Below are 12687 nucleotides of genomic sequence, written 5' to 3' on the forward strand. Positions count from 1 at the left end.
TCTCATGTTTTTTTTTTTTGTTTAAGATTATTTTTTGGGGGGGTTTGCCTTTATTTTAACAGGACAGCTTCAGTGTGAAAGGGGAAGAGAGCAGGGGGATGACGTGCAGCAAAGGGCCACATGCTGGAATTGAACCCTCATCCACTGCAGCAAGGACACAGCCTTAATACATGGGGCCCTCGCTCTACCAGCAGAGCTACTGGGGGCCCCTGGTAGGCTACTCTCCACTCAGCAGACCATTCTTTCCTGTCAGTTAGGTCGTCTTACATCATTAAAGCCCATTCTAGGTGCGAGACGAGAATCACATGCACCTGCACATGTAGCGTTATTGAGCTGCCAGTCAGTCTATACAAAGTGATTTTCCTCTCTGTTCCATGTATGCAATCATGCAATGTATACACGACAAACTGACATCAACAATAATGTGACTGTGCTCTGACCCTCAGACCGGTGTCCGATGAACTCGCCCTGCAGTGTTGTCATGCGTCTGTCTGTCAGATGCTGTTTCCTCCTCAGGGCTGGCCCAGCAGCAGCAGCAGGAGGACTTTACCTGTAACTGCTCAGTGACCCCCACCCTGTCTCAGAAACTAAGTTTACATATATACATGTTGAAGAGGGGATTTGTGTTGTCTGGCCAGACGTTCTGTGTCACTGACGGCACCTCAGACCCCTTTATTTTTCTTCTTCAGTGGTCCTTAAGTACAATTTTGACACACTTATACTTGAGAATTTCCATTTCATGCAGCTATATGCTTCTACTCTATGTCTTTAGGTTCATTTATTATAACACAGTGTTTCCTCAGGTCACGTTTGGGTCATTTGTAAACTCAAAAGCACAAAATCATGGCCTGTCTATTGCTGAAAAGCTGAAAAGAGTTTATTTCAGCTGACCAGTGGTGAATCTGTGCTCTTTGGGAAAATGGGAGGCTCAATGCAGGATGCTTCAGGCCTTGGTGTCGATTTGCAGACTGTGTATACAAGGCAAAATACTGGGACACCGCCACAAACATGAGGGGAGAGACATGTACAGGATTGTTAGAGGGTTTTAAAATAGAATTGCCTTCAAATATACTCTTAGTGTGTCCTGCAGTATCTCCCTCTCAGCCCTGCTCTAACGTGTTGCCACCTGTGAGTTAACTGGGGCCAGGTGTGCTGCTGCACACAGGTAAAGGGGCATTGCCATTGGGGATTAAAGGACCAGGGAATTGTTTGGTGAGGTTTTTTTTCTTATTTTTTATAATATTGTTTGCCAAAGAGGAAAGGAGAACAGTGGTGGAGACCGGACAGCCTGTGTTGGAAGGTTGGAAAACATCAAACGGCAGCAGTCTACAACACAGAAACACTAAGGTTTTCCTCCAGTTTCAAGTTCATGTGAAAGCAAAAGGTTTCATAACCGCACTGCAGTGCCACGTCAAAGTAAAAAATAACTACGTCAATTATAAATAGGCGAAAGTGTTAGCAGACCCCATCAGGTCTCGTTTTAAAAGGTTTATATGTGAAAACACCCTCAATCACAAGGTTGGCGGTTAAATCTGCCTCCCTCCTGTCCACATGTCAACATATCCTTGACCTAAAGTCAAGGACCTAAAGTGGCTCCCAATGTGCAGGCCATTGTTTTGACAGCTCTGCCACCACTGGTGTATAAATGTGTGTGAATGAGAAGCCAGAGGTAGTGAGCTTTGTCCAGTAAGGTAGAAAGGTGCTGTATAAATGCAGTCCATTAACTTCTTCCACCACTTACCAAAGGTGTGAAGAGTCCCTACAGGATGACAGAAATGCTCTCTTACACTTACACTTTTTACTTTGCCATGAATAACCGCGTTTCTTTTCCATCTTTAACTCTCCAACATTGGAGCCTGAGGTTCCTGAAAGAGTTCAAATCAGACGTCGCCCTGTGCCTCAGATCATTAACCAGAGTAATCAGCTCATACAGGAGATATTTTACACCATAATGCTCTGAGCTGACACTGAGAGGTGTAATCATCCTCCGCAATCTTAACAACTGAAAACAAATGATCCGTCTCTTATGTCGGCTCAACTGTAGCTGAAGGTGTTCAATCTTACACTAATAAATGTTCTTGTCTGCCAGAGAGGTTTGCTGCAAAGATTCATGTCTGCCGTTAGTGTCTGCTTTCGCTTAATCACACAAGCCTACGCAACAATTTAAGGGACGTTTGAGGATATATGGGGTAATGGTGTAAATACTGAGATGGAAATTACATAAACAAACCGTCAGCTTAACGGCAGTTTTCGGTGATGGATGAAACAGAATCATCCCTGCAGTGAAATACCTCATGTGAAGTTTGATATTTGTAGAAACTTTAATGTAGACAAAACAGTACAGAGTGAAATACAAATGTTAATAAAGAACAGGAGGAAGGAATTCTTGTGGTTTGCAAAAGAAGAAATATATAAGTTAGAGCAAAAAAATTTAAGTGAATATACAGAGAATATCATCACAACCACTCAAGAGGGGAGCAAACCTAAAAGGAGCAACACTATTAGTACCACTTGTTTCTGGTAATTATAACCAAATAAAGGATCTAATATCTATGATACACTATTTACAACATGTATATGAAAAGTTATAACAAAGTGAAGCACACAGGACTGAGATTTTCATGTGTTCTTGAAACATACAACATAAAAAGTTAAATTACAAAGGAGACAGTCCGTTATTGGTGTTAACACTGACCGTGTGCTCGTCACGTGACTGACAGTAAAACAATCTGACCCGGTTGGTCCTGGAGGGTAATGTCTTTTTTTAACTCATGGTGATCATCTCATATTTGTCCTTCAGACTGCTGTCCTCGTCGTCCTCGTCTTCCTCCTCCTCTTCCTCCTCCTCAGGGGGCTTCTCGGGCTCCTCGCGGTGGTGGTGCAACTCGATGAACAGGTAGTAGATGACAGCTGCGACCACACCGCCCACCATGGGCCCCGCCACAGGGATCCACCACCAGTATTCTGCAGTGCTGTGAGTACAACAGTATAGAAAGAGTTAAATAAACCTCTGACAGTCACACAGGCAGCCGACATGGTGGCCACTGTGGGTCACTGGTGTCATTGCTGGATCATTCACAAGCATCGACTGCATCTGTTCAGTGCATGTGACGTTATGTAACACTACAGGTCATGTCAGCAGCTTCATCAGTTTACAGGAGGAAGGTTGATTAATTGTAAACAAAATGAGTTACACTGAGCTGAAACTCATCCTGACTAAATTAATTTGTTAATAAAGATCAGATATATTTCTTTAAATAACCAAAATGACATGACAAATATATAAAATATCATCTAATAAAGTTAGAAAAACAAACCAAAAAACATGCCATTGCTGACAATAAAGCAATAATATTAATCTCTGTTCTCTTTTTAAAATAATGATTCGTATAATAGAATATTTGAAATTTTTCTGTAATGTAGCTTGGTTATGAATCATTAGTCCACATCTCATATTTTCAACATGAATCCAAAGGCTAACACAGAAATCATCAAGATTCTAGGTAGGAGTACCTGAGTATATTATTATCTGGCACACTTCCTCCCACAGTCCAAAGACATGCAGGTTGCTGATTTTCAACCAGCTCTGTATCAAAACAATGTTGGCAGTATGTGTAAATGAACTGTGGTAAATTTCCCTCCATCTAACCAGTGCCTAGAAATCCCTCCTCACCCCTTTGATGAAACCCCGCCAGATGGTGTAAATTATGTTATCCAGCAGAGTTTTACTGGCTCTCGGGCTGGTGCTCGAGCTACAGGCTGTACTTCTGCATTTTCATATTGCCTGGCACAAATGCCAACACCACGGACACAAAGAGGATAGAAGCAGATCAAGAGACAGACCCGCCCCTCTCTTTGTCAAACTTAGTCCAAAATCCGATCAAATGGTAAAACTAGGCAGTGCTGATCGAATATAAATCAAGATTATGTTGCTATATATACTCCCTATGTCTCACCTAGGTTCATGGAGCCAGACTTTGGTGTCAGTTCTACTGGAACAGACAATAGGGCAGGCTTGGCAAATAACACTTTAACCCATCACATCTTTGTTTCCTGAACTTTGACTGAAAAATCCATCCATCAGATTAAAAAACACACATTATGTGATGTTGACTGATTTTTTTTTATCTAAATATGTGTGTTTGTTTTCCTGGTTATTGGTCTCCAAACAGATGGTGGCAGCTGCATCTCAGCCTCTGCTGCACAGAGCCATGATTTGTATAAATCATAATAAATTATAATAATAAAGATATGATGGGTTATAGTGGGGTCTGCTGTGCCCGCCCCATTGACTCCAGTAAAACTGACACCAAAGTCTGGCTTCTTGAACGCTGTCGCTAACGTCAAGATCTTTCCGTCTTTTATATTTTTTGTTGTTGTAATAGCTGTAACATTGAGAGTTTGTGAACAGGAGGTGAGCACCATACTGTTTCCTGCAGAATGAAAATGAAGGCTGAAACAGTTGAGATCATATGGTATAGCGAGGCAGCGCTGATTAAATATAAACCAAGATTCTGTTACTGAATTATCTATTTCTCACCTTAAATCTTTTCAGAAACATGTTTTAGCTAACTGTTTAGCTGTAATACGAGATTGTTTCCTGCCAGCCAGCCACCATTGTTTTAAGCAGACATGCTTGCATTATGTCACCCACCAGTGGCAGCATTTATTGGTCCATTGCAGCACAGTGCATTCTGGTAGTCGTAGGTTTTCTCCCTCTTGATCAAAAGTGTCCTTTTTCTCAGTCTTCTCTGGTTCTGTAGCACCAATTTAAATAGTAATTGAGTCTTTCTAGGGCATAGACATCCTAGATATCAGAAACTTGTTTTATTCCAGTGTTCAACTCAAGTTCTAGGTTTTGTTTGTAGTTTCAATTTGTAAGTCACTTTCCTCATGTGTCATGTCTTGTTTTACTTCCTGTGTTTTTCCCACCTGTGTGATTGTTAACTCTGCCCTGATAAGTTTAACCTGTCTCTCATCATCCTGCCGTCCTTGATGTATTTAGTCTGTGTTCCCTCTTCTCTGTGCCATTTTCTTTGTTATCCCCGGTGTCAAGCGTTACAGCCTTTTCCCAGTGTGAGATTTCCGGTTGTTTTGTGTGTTTTTGTGTTTAGGATTTTGCCTTTGTGTCTGACCTCATCTTTGTGATCTTCCTGCTGGATTTGTTTGCCTGTTTTGGACTGACTCACTGCTGCTGAACCCTGCCTGTCTCACTACAGCGAAAGCTTTGTCCCAATTAATCACTGAACTTTTCACTGTCTGGATCTGAGTACTGCTTCCTCTGCTGCCCGTATACACCAGCATAACAAAAATTACTTGGAGTTAACTATATTGGTTGATAAAATTAGTGTATTCCAAAGTTCTTTGTAGTGCTCATTTTCCTGTTTCTCTCTAATAACATTACCTCATGTTATGATTAAGAAATCTAACCAGTTATTCAGTATTGGCACATTTGAACATACAGAACAGTTGTCCATATTAGATCAACCCAGGTACATCAGAAAAATCACTAACATAAGGCTGTTTTGTTGGATACAGTTACCTGAAGACCTCCATCCCCCATCCAGCTACAGCTGTGAACAGTCGGGGTCCCAGGTCTCTGGCAGGGTTCAGGGGGTATCCACAGTTCAGTCCCATGGAAACGCCGATGGCCATGATGATCAGACCTATAGCCAGCGGCTCCACGCCTTTGGGAGCTCCAATGTTTCCACCATCAATGATAGCCAGGATACACAGCACCAGCATACCTGTCCCCACCACCTGCAGGAGAGGAACGCCAATTGTTTGGTAAACTGCAGAGCAGAGGCGTGGGCTTGAGTCACAAATCTGATGACTTTTGACTTGAATCAACAAAACAAAGAAGAAATTAAACCTAATTTGGGATACCAATGACTCGTGACTTCACTGGGACTTGAGCCTTTTGACTTGAAAATACCTTCCCCCAAGCCTAAAGATTAAAAGTATCATCTAAATACCATGAGTGTGCCACGAATCAGTTCATTTCCTGAATCAACTACTGTTACTGTTAGTGCTTTTCATTCCCAGCAAGCTGAAACTTAATTTTCCAGAGCCACTTAGAATCCATTCAACAGCACCCAGTGAAGTCGCAGGAGAGAAAAACTACTTAGTGGTCACAAAAACAAATTGCAGTATACAAAATTACAGACAGAGACAACTTCCAACAAACTACAAATTTTAAAAAAATATTTCATGATTTTTGTAAATTGATTTTATATTATTACACAATTTTTGGCATTAACTTTAGTGAAAAGGGCATTATGACTTGTTTAAGACTCAAAACAAAGTTCAGGACTTAGAACTTGACTTGGGACTTGAGTGCAAGTCTTGAGACTTCCTTGTGACTTGCAAAACAGTAATTTGGTCCCACCTCTGGTGCAGAGTTAAGGCAGGTATGAGATCAACACTGCACTAGTATTTTATCTAGTTATGTTTTTCTTTGCTTGAGGCCTCTGTATAAGCTTTTAACTTCCTACTACAGGTTTTCTTTATTTAATTTTACATTCATCTATATCCGAGATATGTAGGTAAAAAAGTGTCTGTATATATGTAAATGTCAGTGTGTGCATATCATATCTTTAACAATAATCATTTTTAATTTAATTAATTGTATATACTTTATTAATCCCTGAGGGGAAATAATGATGATAAATGACCCGGTTGGTCCTGGAGGGTAATGATAATGATAAATAAATGAATAAAATAATGACAAAATATATAGAGTTAATCCATAAAGTGGTCAGGTTGTACTGGGTACAATAAAATCACATTCCAGACACATATGATTCCAAAATATAATGTGATTTATTAGCTTTTATCAACTTATCTAATAAGATAACGTTTGCAGTCTGTTCATCTCACCTCGGCCATTTTTTGTTTTGAAGCGCAACATATCTAGTGGACTGAAAAAGCTATTAATTTTATCATTCTAGTAGGCTACCTAAAGTTTAATTTGTATTTGTAATATATAATTAAAAAAGTTTGCACTGTGTGACGATACGATATTGCCACACAAAAATAGCACGATACTATGCCGTATCAATTTTTACCCCCACCCCTAGTATATGTATATTTAATTTCATGCTTTCCATCATGAGGTTTTTCTTACAATCTCTTTCCAACAAATGTATGTTCAGAATAAAAGACTGTCCAACTTACTTAATATAGAAGTCCATGGTATAGGTTGGCAGTCTGAAAAGCATCCAAGGCACTCTGATCATAAATAAAAATCCTTTCCTATCCATGTATTGATAAAGGATTTTTATTCACAATTCACAATCAGAATGCCTTGGATGCTTTTTAGACTGCCAATCTATACCATGGACTTTAAATACAGTAAGCTGAACAGTCATTGTCTTTTATTATTTTTCAACTCCTTACTCAATCTTTGAAGAGCACCTGATTTATTTTATTTTATTTTATTTTATAGATATTTTTATGGGCATTTTTTGCCTTTAATTGATAGGATAGTGAAGTGTGAAAAGGGGAGAGAGAGAGGGAGAGACATGCAGCAAAGGGCCACAGGCTGGAGTCGAACCCGGGCCACTGCGGCAACAGCCTTGTACATGGGGAGCCTGCTCTACCACTAAGCCACCAATGCCCCTTATTTTATTTTTTTTTTACTATAACCAACACCTAGTTACTTGACCCAGAAAAGCACTCCCTGTTTTTTCTTCAAACATATATAATACCTTGATGTATAAGATACAGTATGCTATCCTTGGATAGTATATATGAATCCTAATAAATTTGTAATGTAGTTAATAATTAATACAGTTGTAATCTAGTAATCAAGTTTAATCTTAATGGCTCAAATCTAGGTTTAAATGATTTAGTATTCAGGGAGCACACCCTGTGCAGCACCACTGTTACACAGATAAACGAAACATCGTCATGAGCACAATCACTCTGATTAGACTGATCTTAGTGGTCCACCTGATGTGATTTTCAACAGTTTTAAACTGGTCGACGTGTTATTTTTGCATCACCGCACCGACTAAAAAGGCGGAAAATGGTGTTAAGTATAGATTTGACCTTCCTGTGAATGCCAGGAAATGGGTCATTAGACCCAAAACTGAGGCAAGAGAGGGGGTGTTCTCAGACTAAATGGGCCAATCAATTTTGCATTAGCCACATTTGCCAGACTTCACAGAATTTAGAGCCTGAATGGGAGCGGCGATGCACAAACAGAGGGGGGAGGTCATTGGGTCAAAGCGGCCGGAGCTCACCTGATCGATGAAGCCGCCGAGGATTGACAGGTGTCTCGCTGGGTAGGAAGCAAAAATGTGACCTGTTGCATTGATTCCCGTCACTGACAGAATCCCACTGGTGAAGTCCATGAAGGCATCTGTGAGGAGGACGAATATAGACGGTTGTAACTGTGTGTTTACTGTGACAGATGAATGATGACAGTCATTACCAACTGTTATGGTTTAATGTGAATGTGTGAGGGAATATAGCACAGGTGTATTCACCATAGTATAACCCAAAGACTGCAGCAGCTCCAGCAAAAGCACCAAGAAACTGAGCGATGACGTAGAAGGGAAACTTCCAGATCTTCAGTTTGCCCAGAATCACCATGGCCAGAGACACAGCAGGGTTCACATGGCCCCCTGGGATGGAAGACAAAGCAGAGAGTGAATGAGGGGTGCAGTGGGTGGGGGGCGTCTGGCATGATATCCTCTCCATCATTAGTGAGGCCGTCACATTTACGAGGGGCAGCAGAAGGGGAGCAGCCCCCGAGGCGGTGCAGGGTTTTGTTATATATGCTCACGAGCTAAAGAAGCAGAATAATGACAACATATTAGAAATTCAACCTATAAGTCAAAAACAAAACAAAAGGGAGCATTATTCAGTTCCTTTTTTAATCAAGCTGTGCTCACATCCTGCTGCTTTTTTAATTCTTGAAAAACATCTGTCTTCATGAATCTGTTTCCTGCTTTTGATGTAAAACTGGAGGTAGCTGCTGCTCAGATGAGGCGAGCACTTGTTTGGACTGAACAAGATGAACGTAGCGTATGATCAATGGAGTTTGCAGGACATTCAGCGCCCAGGGTTATGTATGACCCCAGAGAGACTGTGCACTAGCACTGACAAATCAATGGTCAGTGCACATTCATTGGATCTGGACAGAGAGCTGGCACGTTCCTGCTGAGCCGTGGAGGTGGCACATGGCTGGACAGGAAGTCATAAAGTTATATTATTACAAGCCTCATGAGTAACAGTTCTTTCATTACAGCACATGCAAGTGAGCTTTGTCAGACTGTTTATATGTTCTGGGACAGGTTGTTTGTATTGACGATGAATTAGTTTTATGCAGTCTGTGGCGCTAAACAGCTGAATATGCAAACAACAAACTTTATTATTTAAGATAATTGTTTATTTGACTGCATACCAGTACCCACCAGAGTAGGAATTTGATCTCATCAACATCAATTCGGTTAAAGTCACTTTAATTTCATGCTTTTTAAGATCTTTTAAAGATAATTTTACCAAATTTTAGACAGTTTTTTTGGGCAATCCCATTCAGAGGTAGGTTTTATGTTAGAATATGGGAAATGTGGACTTTCTCGCAGAAGAGCTCTACTCATTTAGACAAAAAGAAATTAAAAGATGGATAAATGAAATTAGATAAAATGTTTGTGGCAATTAAGACCTCACAAATTCAAATTTAAGACTATTAAATGAGGGTCTAATATGTATGAAATTGACACTTTAAGGCTTTTAAGGACCTGCACAGACCCTGCAGGGCTGTACTGCATGTTCATTAAATTCAGTGTACCAAATCAAACTAGTGGATTGTGGCAGCTCATGTGAAACAAGCTCTACTTTGGTGCAAATTAACAGTTAGGCGCAAAACTTCCACCACATTTACCTGACACTCCACCAGCCACGTATGCTGCCATCATGAGTCCCACGGAGAAGCCGATGTGGACGGTGAGAGGCTCGCCCAGCGTGTTTCGACTGAGGACGGTCTGTGCAACTGAGCCGCAGCCAAACAGCTGATAAACAGGAGAGGAAGAAGAGAGCAGATTGAGCATCATAAAGGGACAAGATGATTTCTGAACATATGCTCGAGCAGCCTGGAGCTCAACACTTAACAGATAGCAGCATATAAACAAGCAGTGGTGGAATGTAACTAAGTACATTTACTCAACTACTTAAGGACAAATTTTACTTTTACTTTATTTGAGTATATTAATTTGATGCCACTTTCTATCTCTGCTTCACCACACTTCAGAGGGAAATACTGTACTTGTTACTCACTTCTACAATTATTTGATAACTTAAATTGACAAATTAAGATTTTTACACACAAACCAAAAATATTAAAAAACACAAATACAGCTGAGACAATTAGTTGAATAATTAGAAAATTAATTGGCAACTATTTTGATAATCATTTGTCATTTTTCATTCAAACATTTCATGGTTCCAGCTTCTCAAATGCTGCTTTGGTGCTTTTTCCTTTAATTGTTTTGATCGATTTAAATTTTTCTTTTAATACTTAAACACATTTTTCTGATTGTACTTACATACTTTGACTTCAGTAACATTGTCAATGCAGGACTTTTAGTAGTAACAGAGTATTATTACAGTGTAGTAATAGTACTTTTACTTAAGTAAAAGATCTGAATACTTCCTCTACCACTGTGAACAAGATCTCAGACTTCTAATACAAACATATTTTGATTTCCTAACTGAGAAAAACACACTTAAATAAAACAAAATGTTACTTACAACCAAGACAAAAGTCCCCAGGAATTCTGCCAGGAATTCCTTGAGTATTCCATGTTTGAGAGCACAGTGTTTCCTCATGCTTCTCTTGTGTTGTATTTCCATGTATCTCCGTGCCAACTGCAGTAAAATCTACCAGATGTCCAGCAGTGTGAACCTCTGGAGTCGTCAAATCTCCACCTCTACCCGACCGCAGCCATTCAGCACAGGCCATTGATCCGTTTCTGAAACCATCACACTTATCAGGCCTCTCATCCAGTTTCACAAGGTATGATTTGTGCTGTGTCTCCATCAAACGTATGTCTGATTTTTTTTAATTTGTGTGTGTCGTCACAGGACACCTGGATTTATGTCTTACAGGTATGCAGGATTTTTAAAAAAAAACCATACAATGTATACATTCATACAGAAGTAATCCCTCTCAATCATCGCTTAAGACCCACTGGAAGAGTGTGGTGGTGTATTTTTCTGACTCTGCTTTCTGTATTTTCTTATTTTTTTCTTATTATCTGTGTGTGGGACATTTATGGGCGTGTTCCCCACAGCACTCAGGTGAGGTCAGGATTTTATAAAAAGGTAGCGACGAGGTGCCAGACCATATGGCAGCAGGTATCCAGGAGACACATCACCGAAAAAAACACAAATATAGTGAAGCAATCGAGTGACTCTGGGGTTGGCTTTTACTCTCATCTTCACTGGTAACCAACAGTAACCAACAGTCCTCCATAGTATACCTTTAAAGAGTTTCTGGAGGTGTACACTCACCGGCCACTTTATTAGGTACACCTTGCTACTACTGGCTTGGACCCCCTTTGCCTCCAGAACTGCCTTAATTCTTTGTGTCATAGATTCAACAAGGAGCTGGAAACATTCCTCAGAGATTTTGGTCCATATTGACATGATAGCATCACACAGTTGCTGCAGATTTGTCAGCTGCACATCCATGATGCAAATCTCCCGTTCCACCACATCCCAAAGGTGCTCTATTGGATTGAGATCTGGTGAATGTGGAGGCCATTGGAGTACAGTGAACTCATTGTCATGTTCAAGAAAGCAGTTTGAGATGATTTGAGGTTTGTGACGTGGTGCGTTATCCTGCTGGAAGTAGCCATCAGAAGATGGGTACACTGTGGTCATAAAGGGATGGACACGGTCAGCAACAATACTCAGGTAGGCTGTGGTGTTTAAACCATACTCAGTTGGTACTAAGGGGCCCAAAGTGTGCCAAGAAAATCTCCCCCACACCATTACACCACCACCACCAGCCTGAACTGTTGATACAAGGCAGGATGGATCCATGCTTTCATGTTGTTACACCAAATTCTGACCCTACCATCTGAATGTCGCAGCAGAAATCCAGACTCATCAGACCAGGCAACATTTTTACAATCATCTTTTGTCCAGTTTTGGTGAGCCTGTGTGAACTGTAGCCCCAGTTTCCTGTTGTTAGCTGACAGGAGTGGCACCTGGTGTGGTCTTCTGCTGCTGTAGCCCATCTGCTTCAAGGTTGGACGTGTTGTTGCTTCAGAGATGGTCTTCTGCAGACCTTGGTTGTAACCAGTTGTTATTTGAGTTACTGTCGCCTTTCTATCATCTTGAACCAGTCTGGCCATTCTCCTCTGACCTCTGGCATCAACAAGGCATTTTTACCCAGAGAACTGCCGCTCACTGGATATTTTCTCTTTTTCAGACCATCCTCTGTAAACCCTAGAGATGGTTGTGTGTGAAAATCCCAGTAGATCAGCAGTTTCTGAAATACTCAGACCAGCCCGTCTGGCACCAACCATGCCGCATTCAAAGTTACTTTAATCACCTTTCTTCCCCATTCTGATGCCTGGCTTGAACTCTAGCAGGTTGTCTTGACTATGTCTACATGCCTAAATGCATTGAGTTGCTGCCACGTGATTGGCTGATTAGCTATTTACACTAACA

At 40.7% G+C, this 12687-nt stretch overlaps 1 protein-coding gene and 1 long non-coding RNA gene across 3 annotated transcripts; one reads left to right on the top strand and one right to left on the bottom strand.

The window, feature by feature from the left end:
* The first annotated feature begins 1025 nt into the window (after nt 1-1025).
* On the top strand, nt 1026-5671 carry LOC117261772 (uncharacterized). Of its 2 annotated transcripts, none has more exons than XR_004502071.2 (3): nt 1026-1212; nt 2801-2974; nt 5539-5671. It is a non-coding gene; the product is annotated as an uncharacterized LOC117261772 (long non-coding RNA). The 2 variants fall into 2 exon arrangements; XR_013491613.1 differs by lacking the exon at nt 1026-1212 and adding an exon at nt 1220-1347.
* Nucleotides 2303-12412, bottom strand: aqp9a (aquaporin 9a). The gene is made up of 6 exons (XM_033634262.2): nt 10759-12412; nt 9893-10019; nt 8493-8630; nt 8247-8365; nt 5543-5760; nt 2303-2972 (listed from the first exon to the last, which is right to left on the bottom strand). Exons 1-6 carry the CDS (start codon nt 10858-10860, stop codon nt 2765-2767), a joined length of 912 nt encoding a protein of 303 aa, XP_033490153.1. The 5' UTR covers nt 10861-12412; the 3' UTR covers nt 2303-2764.
* Between the last annotated feature and the right edge of the window lie 275 nt (nt 12413-12687).

Source organism: Epinephelus lanceolatus, chromosome 5 (assembly GCF_041903045.1).
Source record: "Epinephelus lanceolatus isolate andai-2023 chromosome 5, ASM4190304v1, whole genome shotgun sequence".
NCBI lineage: Eukaryota > Metazoa > Chordata > Actinopteri > Perciformes > Serranidae > Epinephelus > Epinephelus lanceolatus.